We start from the raw sequence: 14432 nt of genomic DNA, 5'->3' as shown, positions 1-14432 counted from the left end.
TTTTCATAACTAAATTGAGCAATCTTAAGATTTGCGTATATCAACAATATTAGCTTAATCTTTAAATGCATTTTTCCAGCTCGGACTCCAATGCCTGATTTTGTGTGAATGATTTTTTAATCCTCTAGGTATGTACTATCACCCCTCCAGAGGTTTTCTCTGGGTCAGAAAGGTTGGGTGGAAGGTCATTTTTTTTGAACCGTGAATGAGGTCTAGTTATCCGTGAATGAAGTCTAGTTATAACATGGTTTTGATAAAATTTAAATGGTCTTTTTATTTAAATTTAAATTAGTTGCTTCAGTATTATTTATTGGTCTCATATCCTTGCCTTTACGATAGCAGTAAATTCAAAACGTTTTAGTAAAATCAATATTTAATTAGTTATTTTAAAAGAATGCTTCGAATAAAAACTTCTGATATGCATTGATTAATATTTGCATAACACATCAGCCATATCAATCAATTGTCAATGTTATAACCGAAAATATGCTTTCAGTCGTATGTCAACGAGTATGAAGAATTATTATTTTAAACATTATCATTTAGACGGCCAACCGTCATTAGTTATTAAAGCTGGCTTTCCTTTTTTTTGTTTGTTTCAATACAGTGATGTGGGGATGATTTTGTTGTGTTCTAGACAATGAACCAATCCCCCCTAGGGTATGGCTCCCTAAAGAATTTTTAATTTTTTTTATGCTTTATAAAACTAGATCAAAACTCTTTGACCGATTTTAAATTTTATCAAAATAATTTTTCTTGTTTCAAAATTGCGACCATTCATATATATTTCACGGGGTAAATTGGGGGAATTTTAAAAGTAGTTCTTGGAAGAGAATAAGAGATCGGGGTGGGCTACGGTTTGTTCTAATAGCCCTAAAATTTTGAAAATCATCCTTATTCGACATTTGTTTCTTAGTTTTCTAACTTGAACAAGAAAATTTCTCTGCGCTCTCCTAAAATATATGATTTCTCCCTAGGCCACTAGTATTTTTTATATTTTTAGAGGAGACTTTTTAAATGATAATCAAAAAAGGATTTCTGGGATGTGTTGCAAGGTCTTCAACCATGTTCCGATGCGTTTTGAAATCATTCTCTATATAATTGTTTTCAACTTTTAAAATTACATTTATTTTAAGAATTAGCTGAAAATTTCTAGGTAATGAAATGTGCTACAACCTTTAGCTTTGTTATTATAACCTTTTAAAGAGAGACGCAGGAATTAATCGGAAATGTAGAAAGATAGAAAAATATGTGACCGGCTAGGAGAAAATGTACCAAACGTGCGAAATGAAGTTAAGAGTGCCAATTTGTTCACTGTAGTCATTGGCATTAATGTAAAAAAATTCACAATGATATTCCCACAAACTCCGGAGAAATTTAGTTTACAAATAATACTATTCGAACATGCATTTATGGTACCTTTTCCATATTATGTTTTTTTTTGTTAATATGTAATAATAAGTGATAAATAAAAAAGTCTAAAAAATTGTGCAAAACATACTTCAGAGTTCATACAAACCAAAAACATCAAGAATGAAAATAGCTAAAATTTGACCTCAACTTGTATTTTACTGATTTTCTCGTTTTTTAGTGACCGCACTTATGATACCTTTTCTCCCAGCTGCTTACATACATATATATTTTTTTTTCAGAATTTTTTTTTCGGAATTTTTAGCATTTTCAGAAGATGGTTTTTTAAAGACATATTTAGGTTGTATTGAGCGTCTTGGTTTTCGAAATTTTACCACGGAAAACATTAATCGGAGAAACCGGACATCTACGGCAATGTTTTCAACTGGACATTATATATTGATATCAAAATATATCTTCGATTTTTTATGAGTACAAAATGATGGGATAATAGACAAAATTTTCGCAGTTATTAGTTTTTCCTAGAAACTTTAATAGGGATATATACAATAATCCTTAAAGATTTTTGGTAATAGAATGATAAAAAGAACTTTCTATTCAGTGGATGAATTAACTTTATTATTTTAGCTCTATATGTAAAGTATTTTTTATTCTATAAACTTGCTATGCATATCATTGTTACACATTGCCAGAAAGTTATTAACTACATGCTCTCATTATTTCCACTTATGTTATAATATTTTAGAGAATGAACTGTAAAAAGTAAGCATAAACAAAAATACAAAATATTTCCTGTCCTGTAAAATGGCTGTAGCACATACTCCACTTACAAGGCAGCAATCTAGAGAATCTGAAGTCAATCTTGTCGTCAAGTACATTCTGTTTGCTCTAAATGTTCTATTTTGGGTTAGTTTTTTCTATTTTATTATTCTTATAAAAGAATTTTTGAATAAAATCAATTTTTCTTATTCCTAAATTTAAATTTCCTTTACATAATTGAATTAATTTTAAGCTGGCAATGTTGTATAGTATCTATATTTGTAATATTGTTTATATCATTACATATATGCAGTTTAAAGATTTTAAGTATGGATGACTGAGAATTTTAGAACATAGTGACAGAAATTATTAGCATGTCTTAAAGGTTTTAGGTGTTATTTTAATGTTTTTTTAAAAAATTCATAAATAGTTGCAAGTTTTTATTGATTGCCTGAGTTACAATATTTGGCTTACACACACACACACACACACACACACACACACACACACACACACACACACACACACACACACACACACACACACACACATATATATATATGTATATATATATATGTATATGTATAGGTTGAAAAAAATACTTTGGCAATTTAAGTTTAAACAATATCTATAAAAGGTTATCATTGAGTTTGATTTTTTTTATATCTGTTTCTACAATCACTAAGATGTTTAAAAGTATTTTAATCAGTGTATTCAGTGTATGTATATATGTAATAGAAATATGATTATTATAAAGTCTTTGTTATTTTTGTTTCTTGTTTAGCTTCTTGGTGGGTTAACATTGGGTGTTGGCATATATGCAAAAACAGAAAAGAATCTTGGAAACCTTGGCAACAAATTACCATGGTTTATGGATCCTGCTAATCTATTTATTATTATGGGATCTGTTGTATTTGTCCTTGCTTTTCTGGGATGTATTGGCTCTTTGAGAGAGAATATTGCTATTCTAAAAACAGTGGGTTATTATTTTATGTCTTAACCTTTAATAAGTTTAAATAATGAAAATTTACAAAATTTAAATTTAAATGCTTGCTTTTAAATTCGATTTCATATTTGATAATACAGCTGCATGAAAAAAGAGACAATATATATAAATGTATACAAATCATGGAAGTATACTATAAATTTAACTAATTTCTTTTGTAAAATTAATATATTTCTAAACCTAGTAGACAAAACCTTTTGACAAGTACTGTAGTCTCTCATTAATTTTTATGGTTGGATTTTTTTCTTTTGAATTTTGCAAATCTCAGCTTTAAATGTTTTTAAATTACATTTTGTTCTCTTTAAGTCCTACTTGATCAAAAAATATGATTATGTTTTCTTCTCTGTAAGCTCCACTTGATAAAGAAACATGATTATTGAAAAGCTAATGATTTGATAAAGGAAGATTATCTTTTGTGTCTTCATGTCTAATAAGATTACATTAGCACTATTACTTTATATTAAACATGAGAGCAATAATTATTTGATATCTTGTTATTATTAGTCTCTTTTTAAGTTTTAGTAAAATACATTTTACTCTTATCATACATGAATGGGTGTCATGTTAATATGCATGAACTTAAAAATTATGCTTTAAATTTTCTTGAATAATAAGTACTACATTATGCTATAATGTAGAAATATAGGAGCCTTATTAGCTTTTTCTTCAAATGTTTGTAATTGTTTTTCAAGTTACTTGTTATATTTTATTTAAAAAATATAAAACAAAACAAATAATTTTAAAAAGTTCTTTCTTAATAATCTTGTTATAATTAATCAAAAATTTATAATAAATGTCTGGATTGAATTAACTTAAAGAAGAAAAAAAGTTGTAAAACAAAATGTGGAAAGCAGCATTAATTAGTTTATTTCATAATTAGGCACCAGTGAAGTTCATTTAACAAATACTGAATACTGAAAATTTGTTTAATTTCAGACATACTAAATATTCTTAATAAAACTTCAGTCATTAAATTTTCTATTTGCTGTTCATTCCTCTATTTGTTCAATAAAGTTCAGATTTGATTATTAAACTTTTGTACTAGTGTTAGTATTTAGGGTTATTTATTAAATTTCATAAACCTTAGTTCAATAACCGTCAGTGTTTAATTTGGTGCAAATCATGGTATAAGATGAGTATTCATTTAACTTGTGTCACTGAAGTTTAACAAATAGTATTACTTCCCTAATGAGAACAAGTTTCAGCCAAAGACGAATGTCTGTTAAAGTTATTAATCACTATTTGGTTTTCAGAAATTCTATTTAACAGTGCTTAGTCATACTAAGTCAAAAAAAAACTGTCATTTATAGACCAGTTTTCATGCTATAAGGGTCTAATTGGGGATATTATAAGATGGCAATTAATACTAGACTGTTATACTCTTTACATTATATTATTTACTGTTACACTATATATTAATACTGGACTGTTGTATCTTTTTTTGATGTTTTCCTAAAAAGTTAAATTCTGTTGATAGAGAACTGTGTAACATTCAAGAAATAATGGTTTACGTTTTGAATAGGATATTGTAGTTATGTAATTTTTTAATGTTCTTAGAATTTTTAGTTTTTTTTTATTGTGACTTTGTTTATCAATACAATTTTTTTTTTTTTTTTTGCATAATAAAGAGGTTTAGCCATTAGTTGTCATATTCCTTTTTAAAAAATTCTTTCCACTTTAGTTTGAGTACACTATTGATATACTGCTACTATTGGAAGTGATAGCTGTAATATATGTATACATTGACCGAAAAAGGGTAATTTTTATTAGATTATAAAAATGCTATTGTTATTATGTTATTAATCATAAAAAAATAACCTACCAATACCTGAATTTATAAGTTGTGATGTTTAATTTTTTCAGCTTTACTTTTATTTCCTCTATTAAAATTTAAAAAAAGCTGTTACTTGTGTTTTTGAAATTTGATATCACTAAACTTTATAATAATTATTATGGCACTGGTCAAGACAATTTTTCTAGTATAAAGTTTTCTAATGGACTTTGGCTTTTTGCTCTTTTGTTTTTGGTTTTCACATTAAGTTTTTGAGACTTTCAATATTTTGAAAGAAACAAAGAAGTTATAAAAAAAAAAAATATATTAATTGCATTTATACTATAGCTTCATATCTTTTCCACAATGTAAATGTTGAATATCAAAATTGAAAGACGTCTGTAGTGCAGCTTCTTGTCACAGTAAAAAGAGACACAAGTGCCAGCTACAGCAATTTTTGCAAAGCTGTTTTGTTATTGCCTGCAAGTGCTTTGGCATAAAGAAATATGAGTGTGTTGTTGGTTTTTCATTTTCAAAATCTTTTTTATTAGAAGTAGTAATTGTTCAAAAAATTTGATGATTCTCTCCATACCACTGGCACACCAAACAAATTAACAAAGAACTAAAGCCATTTAGAAACCTTATACACCAAGTTATCTAATAAGTTTAAATTTCTATATTTTTCATTAAAGTTAAGAAATCAAATTTTAAATATATTTTTACAATCAAGGTTTTTATTAACATTTCCATTATAATTTTTTTTTTTTGATGATCTGTGTTATTAGTAAAGTCAAGTAAAAGTTTCTCTAAAAAATAAAATAAGAAAATATCTTTTAATGAAGTCTCTTTTCATATAATCAGTTTGATATTTTAGGTGAAAAATAATATTGAAAATTTGCTCAAAGACACCATTCCAAAGTATCGTGACGATGTTGACCTCCAATCAATAATTGACTGGACTCAAGAAAATGTAAGTATTTAGCAGCTAGCACACTGAAAGTATTTTTATTATGTTATGCATGTGTTCCTGCTGCTAAGGTTTCTTTTTTTTAAGAAACTTTCTCAGTTTACTTATTTTGTATAAAATAATTATTCATTTTTAGAGTTTTTTTTATAGTTCAAAATTAACCTTGTAGTAGACAAAAACTTTGATGACTCTGTGTTAACATTGTTTTGATGCACAAAATGTGATTGATGTTTGTCATAAAGATATGTTGTTGGTTGATATTGCTTTAAGCTTATCAAATGAAGGAAATTAAAAATTTTGAAATAAGAGATTTTCAACCAAATAAAATTTTTTAAAAGGTTAAATGTTGTGGTATTCAAGGACCAGATGACTGGGAGCTTAATGTTTACTTCAATAGCACAACAAAATCTTCACCTGAAGCTAATGGTGTGCCATACTCATGCTGCAAAAATGTAAGACAATTTGTGTATTAACTATTGCTACATGATCTGCATCCTTCTTTCATCAATTGAGTTCAATTTCATTATATATTTGAACAGTTCTAACAACGTTTTATCTTAGTATCAAAAAGAAATCAATACGCAGTGTGGATATAATATAAGAACTCTCCCTGTAAGTGTTAATTTTAAATATTGTTTGTTGTATAGTTTCTTTTAGTTTTTGGTATTATCTTCTTCATAATACTTAAAATAAATTTTTACTATCAAATGTAAATAGAGAGGAACTTTTGTATTTTGCATATTGTCTGTTAATCTTCTAATTTTCTAGTCTTCACAAAGAGAAACTTTAATTTATACTGATGGCTGTGTCAATTCAGTAATCAATTACTTCTTAAATGAAGATAATCTTGTGCTACTGATTTGTGTTGGTGGAGCCATGGTACTTTTGCAGGTTAAAAGTTTAATTATGAATCAACGCATTACATGAAAATGATTCCTTTCAAGTTACAATTATATGCAAAAATTTCTTTTAGCTGATAACAACAGGTCTAGCTCATAGTTTAGTTAGCGGTATACAGAGGCAAAAAGCACAATGGAATAGGTACCAATCAGGTTTGGGTAAGTTTCAATCAAGATTTATTATTACAGAAAGCTGATTAAATATTATTTTATAAACCTTTACAAACATTTTGTTTGTTTTTTTTTTCGGTTGTTTTTTAATTTCATTAGAAAACAACGAGGAGTGGAACAGCTTCTTAAAAATTTACCTTACTATATTCCTATTATATTCTTTGGCTTTTTTAGACTTTCGTGTAAATTGATTTGCGATAGCGTTTTTGTACATCGATGTACCATTGTGATTTCCACTATGCGTTTTCTAAATTTTATAAAGATTTGTGTCACTTGTTTCATTTGACGTTTTTACTAATATCTGTATGGTGTTGCTGCTCGCATGTTTAACTGTGTGTATAAATTCTTATTTAATATCGTGATTTTGATTGTATCACACTACAAATATCAAAGGTTCGTTTTCAAATTAGTGCAATCTTAAATATCTGCATTTAAATTTTATAGTTAAATTATTAAAGGATCTTATTTGTTGATATCTTCTTAAATAGTCGAGTGTGAGTTTTCATTCCATAAAAACTTACTTTTTTTTTAAGGTTTTTTTATGTCGGGATATTTTTAATATATTGTTATTTGTAGATTTTAAAGATGAAGGGTTTTATTTCTCACGAGTTTGATTTTTTGTGTGTCTAGTTTTATAAAGTGAAATAAGAACTAATCAGGTTCAAATAATCTATGAAAGAAAAAATTTCTCTCGAGTTTAAAATTCTTTCTTCGTTTATCATATGGATTTGAATAGAGTTGAAGTTCAAGTTTGAATCCAAATCGTAGAAGAAGAAAGAATTTTTCGGTCGTTTTCAACTTCTTTTTCTTTTAATTTTGATATTAGAGTATCTGTTATATTACATCTTTTGGTCATATTACAATTTTTCAGTAATGCAATAATTTCCCTAGGTTACAGTAAGGTTGATGTTAGGTTTATTACGATCAAAGTCTAACCGCGGCCTTTTTTAGTTAAACCCTTTCCGCATAGAGTATTATATATGAAAAGATTTGAATTTAAAGGTAGCATGGTTACACGCGCTACGATTTTAACAATATATTCTTAATGGGGTATATGTTGTTAATTTGTTTCCATGTTTAAGCATGGAAACACTAGGCCGAACTCGAACATTCGAGTATCACTTGTATTATTGATAATTTATTTCCATGCGGAAAGAGGTTAATCGCTTGGTTTGAGCTTTGTTTCAGGTAGAATATCGTGCTTTTGCTTATTGTTGAACCCATGGTTACTGACGTATCGTTCGCAAACTTCAGAATTTATCTTTAATGCTTTTAGCTTTTTTAGAAAGTTGAAATGTCGTTAAAATCTGTCTGTAATTATGGGTAATTTTGGTGTATACGTGGCTTTTTCAGACTCTTTGTTTATTTTAAATTAGACAATATATGTCGGTTTCTGACACATAACACTGCGATTTGCTATTTTTCGATTCTGAATTTTTAACCTCAAATTTCCCAAAATACTTTAAAATGAAGGCTTATGGAGAACTTGAACTTATGAAGATATTTTAGTGAACATGAGCTTTTTACATTGGTTAATTCCCTTTTAGGAATTAACAAAACGTGTCAAACTTCTTGACGCTGGATTTTTCGGTCCATTTCAAATATATTATGATCAAGAGACTTAGACATGGCTAAGACAACATATAGGTAGAGTTGTGACACTTTCAAGTGGCTAAACATATTAGGTAGATTTGTGACACATTTTCAACTAGCTCTTTGGAAATGAGTTCTCTCACATCAGAAGCTTCCATTATCATTGGATCTTCTTTTTAAATGCAAGGACTAAGAACTAGTATACTAAAGTTGTCTCCTGTGCCTTTAGCAACTCTAAAAAATGAATTAAAAAGATTACGAAAAACTGGGCCGCTAAATTTCATACCGGCAATCCAATAATTAAAAGACAAAAGAAAAACAAGATATATATTTGAAAAGCAAAAAATAAAAAGATAATTGAAGAAAAATAGTGCAGTGAGGAGCAAAAAAAAAAGTTGCAACGAAGTTGGTTTAGAATCTTATACAGCATGTTTGTATAGTAATGAACTTTATTCATTATCTTGCTCTAAAGAACAATAAATTTACTGTCAAAAATGCAGATTTTGATGTCATTGCTTATGTGTATTCGTAGGTCGAAGAAGAAAATTTACATGTGAACTATGCTTACGGAACAAATATTTACTTTTTGCCTATGATAACATAACTGTTTGTTTTTTTTAAACAAAAATAGCTAATAATAAAGCAAATTATTATTCTGCATTAGGGTGGTTCAAAAAATCGAATCTTGTCAAAACCTTTAAGCTCTTGCTTATTTGTGTTTCTTTTGCTCACAAAATAGGCCACAAAAAAGTATTTTGGGTGTAGAGTATTTTTTAGAACTGCCTCAAATACCATGAAGTTTCATTATTTGAAACACATTGAAATGCAAACGTAACGGAAATGTAAATATATGTTTAATTAACTAAGTAGACGATTTTACATGGACAGATCCACATCCAACGATGGTAGTTCTGGCCGCTTCCAACATCTTTTGACAGAAAGGAAGTGTCAATTTGAAGGCCTACAAAGAAAAGGTGGGAAGCAGGTCCGATCAAATAACGGAGAGTTTTCGTGCTGATGTTTTTTCTTCCTCTATATCAGACTAAACCATCTTGATTTCCTCTATCTGGGTGTTCTTGTAGTTGACTCACAATTTTCAGCTTTGTATCCAGTATCACTATGTCTGAGAAGAGGCTAAGAGGTACCATTTCTTCGCTTAAGTACCATAAATGATGTTCAATTGCATCGGCAGCCGTCTTAGCTGCTGCATCATTAGCTGAATGTTAGACTGCAATGGTTCTAATGAAGTTTGCAATGCTTCCAGACCTTCGCTTGGTGCATTGCAGACATTTGGAGATATGATTCAAACCTTCACATAAATCAGTGTTGCAATCAAACTGAACTCTAAACAAACTCTGCTTCATGCTCTGTCAGTTTAAATTCGCGTTGAAATAGAAAGATTTTTAGATTGTACAACATCTTTGACATCCATCTAACTTGATAGAAGGCACCAGGAACTGGTGTTTTCTATAAAGTAACAATCCTTGGAGGATAGTGTTCCAAGAAAATTAATGTGAGTTCATTTCTGGACGGAATAAGTGTGATTAACTAACGTTCATTTTTGGGCTGAGAGTGATATTTTTATACATCATGTATATTGTATGTTTTACAATACCATATTTAACTATTGTATTAATTAGAGTTACTGCTCTAAAAGTCACCTGAAATCTGGACCTGTAATTTCGAAAACGAGGTCTAACACTTTACTTTGTGCTATATAATTGAATGTTTGAGAAGCTCATTATGAAGTTGTAAATATAAAACTGTGTACTTTACATAGAATATTTATTTCTCTTCATAGGATATTTATAAATCTATTGTTTTATTGTGTAAAAATAGGTATATTTGGAATATATTTAGAAACAAATGTTAGTATTAAATGATAGGGTTGAGCTTTTACCGACTATTAAATTGATCGGTAAATCGGTAAAAAAAAATCAAAATTTATCGGTAAATAACGGCAAAATATAAAAAGGATAAAATCTCATAAACAATAGCCCATAAAATGCAGTAATAGGTATATAAAACAGAATAAGTGTTGAGATTTTATATATATGTATATATATATATATATATATATATATATATATATATATATATATATATATATATATATATATATATATATATATATATATATATATATATATATAAATTTGAACACTGAGGAAACAAAGTGTATCAAGTAGTTACCACTCATTCTGGATCGAATTATTGTCACAAATAATCCAGCAGCAGAAAAAGCTAGCTAAGACTCGACACTTATTGGAGGGAGAGTCTCCTGTGCATTGAACAAAAGTTAAAGGTTTGCAGTTCTTTTTCCGGTCGCTTCATAGACCAACATTTCTTTTGAAACGGCCTTAAATTCGTCGTTTAAATTGTAGCGCTGTTTTTTGGCCGAATGCTGAACTACTTCCTCAAGTTCGTCTTCTAGTGAAAGTGGGTTTTCTTCGAGATTTTCGGAGCCACGTACTTCTAAATTCCAAGTCATACAGATTTGTTGGGAAGAGCTTAGACAGCAAATTTTTAGCAGTCTGTTAAAGTACTGACTTGGATAGCATACTAAAAACTTCATGGTCTTCAATACCGGATTAGCATTTTGAATTGGAAAGATATTTGTACAAGCTTACAAGATTGCTCTGTTTTCTCTTTAAAGTTGCACTCTTCGTGCGATGCAAAGAGTTAAATCTCTTTGTTTCAGTCTGTTCACGAAAAAGTTGAAAATTCCTTCAGCAGTTTGTCGGCAAAGAGTTTCTGCAGCTAATTTGACTGTTTCAAGTGTAGCAACAATATCAGATAAAATATCTATTTCGTAACCACTGCAAATCAAATGTGAAGAAATGTCCTTCAATACTTTACTGATTGAATCTTTGACTTTGAGGAACATTGAAAGTAGACTGTTCCATCTTATTCTGCAATCAAGGGTGAGTGAAACCTCTTTTCAGTACTGTTTTTTTTTTTTTTTTTAATTTCTTCATAAAGGACGTCATTTTTGACAGGGGATTTTCAAAATAACTTGAGAATTTTTCTAACTTTTGTGATGACATTTTACAAGTGTATTTTCAGTTTTGGAATGGAAATGATTTCATCCATGGTGACGTAAAGAAAATTGATTTCGGTGTCAGATTGTTTCTTCAAATGTGTATTGTTGGTTATTTTGGGAAGGTTTCTTGTTTTTTTATTTCTTAAACAGCCAAAATCTTTCCATGGTTGTAACAAATTTGATGCTCAGTTGGAACACTTTTTCCGAACTTAACCATCATGGAAGCTCTATCCGTAACTGAGTAGACAATGCTGTCACCAATTTTCAATCTAAATTCTGCTACTTTTCTGTTGCAACTGCTACAGCATTTTAAGCCGGTAAAGATCCAGAATATCGTGTAAAGCCCAGATTCTAGTGTTCGTTCTTTCAATGAATGCTAATCTTTATTTATCTTCGATTTTTCAAAGAAGTGTACTCATCCTGTGTAATTGAAAAGTGTTTTCCGATTGTCACTAAAGAGTTGAAAGTCTTTTTAGAGTCATTCCTCACTTCAACTTTTTAACTGACTAGATTGGTTTTTTGGAAAATCAAAACCTTAATCAGACATTGGAGATCGAATGAAAGAGTTGTTAACATGTGCATCAAAACTAAACCGATCCTGTGCTGTAAGTCTTGAAATCACTTTTTCAATTGGTTGCTTTTGAAAAAAATTAATATCTTGGGCTTTTTTGATTCTGTTGCAGCTTTTGTTGTCAACTTTACCTGTGTCTCCTTATTAGTTTCATGTTTTTTGTCTACGTGGTGCCACATTCCAGGTGTGGAACTTGAGTATTGATTATTTTTACATATTTTGCAAGTAACTATTTTTCCTTTGTGCAATGTGTTGTCATCATTTTTCTTTAAGGCAAATCAAATTTATTGATTAAGACCACGATCAATAAATCGCAAGGTAGTAAGAATATCTTTCTTAAAATGTTCAGACAAAACTAAACAAAAAGAATCAGCTTCCAAGCAAAACAAACAACCACTTAACTGATAGGAAAGTGATCATTGAATTTTTTATTAAATATTTAACTTATTGGTCAAGCTGTTTCAAGCATTTTTAAATATTTTCCAAAATTTTTGAGCATTGTTAAAAATCAATTTATTGATAAAGTTTCGGTAAAAGTTCAACCCCATTAAAAAAGTTTCTTATCGCATAGCAATGCATAAACCCGTAAACCGGTTTTTCTTACAAACTTAACATTAGTTAATATATTAGTAAAGTAGAGAATTTATTAATGATTCAATCGTTAGAGTTCTTCCATAATACAGGTGTGCCATTGTCTGTTCTGAAAATAGATAATAATTTCCAATATGAATCATTTTATTGTTAAATACATAATAGGAACTCTCTCATAAAGTAAACTACCATAATGAATAGATGGTCTCATATTGTAGAACTTCCTAATATAATGAGATTAACAGGGCAAAGATTAAAGCGAATTCTATTCATGAGGATATTTATCCGCAAAAAGTTTTTCAAACTTAACAGATAGCAGACGTAAAAATTGCAATCTTCTATTAAACAAAGTTTATGTTTAGGCTTTATTGCAGTAACATAGGGGATTAGTTTTCAGAAAAGCAGTTAGCAATCCAATTGTCCTTGCTAATACTGTAGATCATGCAACTTTCAAGAAATTTGAGACAGATGGCATATCTTGGCGAACAAAACGCAATATATATTTTTTATATGGTTAAGTGCATCTTTTAAAAAAATTTACAATAAATGGATAACTGGAAAGACTGAAAAACTTGAGTTTTTTATTAAAAAGGAAAAAAAAGTTGCCAAATCGCTTCACAGCGCAGCATGAATCAAATTAAATTATTCAAATCTCTAAAACCACTAACATTCCTAACATTAAAACACATCGTTATGATTCCCAAGTGAAGGGTAAAAAATTGTTTAACTTGTCTGAAATTATTTTGTGAGGAAACAGTGTGTCTTAAAATGTCAACCAGAGTTAAAATGTTAATGTTGCTACTTCTTATCTTTCAATAACAATTGAATTTAGGAGAATCACTAATGCTTTTAGCCCTCATATAGATGAACATATGTGCGATCCAAATAGAGTTGCTATTTTTTCTTCTGGTGATTTTATTCTTCAAAAGTTGATAGAACTTGGAAACATGGTTAAACAAATGTGGTTTTCTAAAAAAGTTTGTTTTAAAAGTTTCAGAAAAGATACTTCTAAAAGTCTCTATCATACCTTTAATAGTCTTGTAGTGTTGCTAAAGTTCTTGTTTAAAATCATAAGTATCTTTTGCTTGGAACATTTACAACTAATCCTTCAGAGAAGCAGATTAGGTGTTACATACTTTATTTCTGTATAACAAATACTTGAGAAAGTTAGTTTTACAAAGATAAAAACTACTTGATGAAGACTCAGAGGAAATCTAACGTGGGGGATTAACTATGTCTAGCGATTTAATATGTCAATAGGTAATATATATTATTATACAATGTGTTTGTGATAGAACTGCTAATATATGCATTTCCTCTTTGTGTTATCTAATGATCTTATAATTGAATGTTTTCGACTAAATATAAAGAGAAACCATGAGGATATAATTTCAAACATATAGGGGAAAGGTGCTTATGATGGCATACTTAACTTTAACGTTTCTCTGAGTTATTACTTGAAAATTTAAAAAATATTTTTTGACATGGATGTATTCCCTTTAGCATGTAGAATAATAACAAACCTTAGAATTTTTACTATTTTGTTTTTTTATAAATTTATACCATTAAAAAAAAAACACAAGTATGCCATCATAGGCAACCAACTGCTCCTATGATGGCACATTTTAAAGAAATCAGACAAACAAGAATTTTTTTTGTTTTTTATTAATGGAAACACAACTTATGAAAA

At 28.9% G+C, this 14432-nt stretch overlaps 1 protein-coding gene and 1 pseudogene across 1 annotated transcript; one reads left to right on the top strand and one right to left on the bottom strand.

Moving 5' to 3' along the window:
• The first annotated feature begins 2091 nt into the window (after positions 1 to 2091).
• Positions 2092 to 7457, top strand: LOC145185434 (tetraspanin-5-like). Its single transcript, XM_090080489.1, has 9 exons — positions 2092 to 2277; positions 2915 to 3106; positions 4818 to 4892; positions 5782 to 5877; positions 6213 to 6326; positions 6436 to 6486; positions 6643 to 6765; positions 6848 to 6932; positions 7119 to 7457. Exons 1-9 carry the CDS (start codon positions 2176 to 2178, stop codon positions 7133 to 7135), a joined length of 855 nt encoding a protein of 284 aa, XP_089936615.1. The 5' UTR covers positions 2092 to 2175; the 3' UTR covers positions 7136 to 7457.
• Positions 7458 to 11187: 3730 nt separating this feature from the next.
• On the bottom strand, positions 11188 to 12330 carry LOC149891783 (uncharacterized; annotated as a pseudogene).
• Between the last annotated feature and the right edge of the window lie 2102 nt (positions 12331 to 14432).

The sequence above is a fragment of the Hydra viridissima genome, unplaced genomic scaffold (assembly GCF_058129835.1).
Source record: "Hydra viridissima isolate aposymbiotic clone 2 unplaced genomic scaffold, HvirCarnegie_v1 scaffold_2, whole genome shotgun sequence".
NCBI lineage: Eukaryota > Metazoa > Cnidaria > Hydrozoa > Anthoathecata > Hydridae > Hydra > Hydra viridissima.
This window is presented reverse-complemented; position numbering and strand designations above follow the sequence as displayed.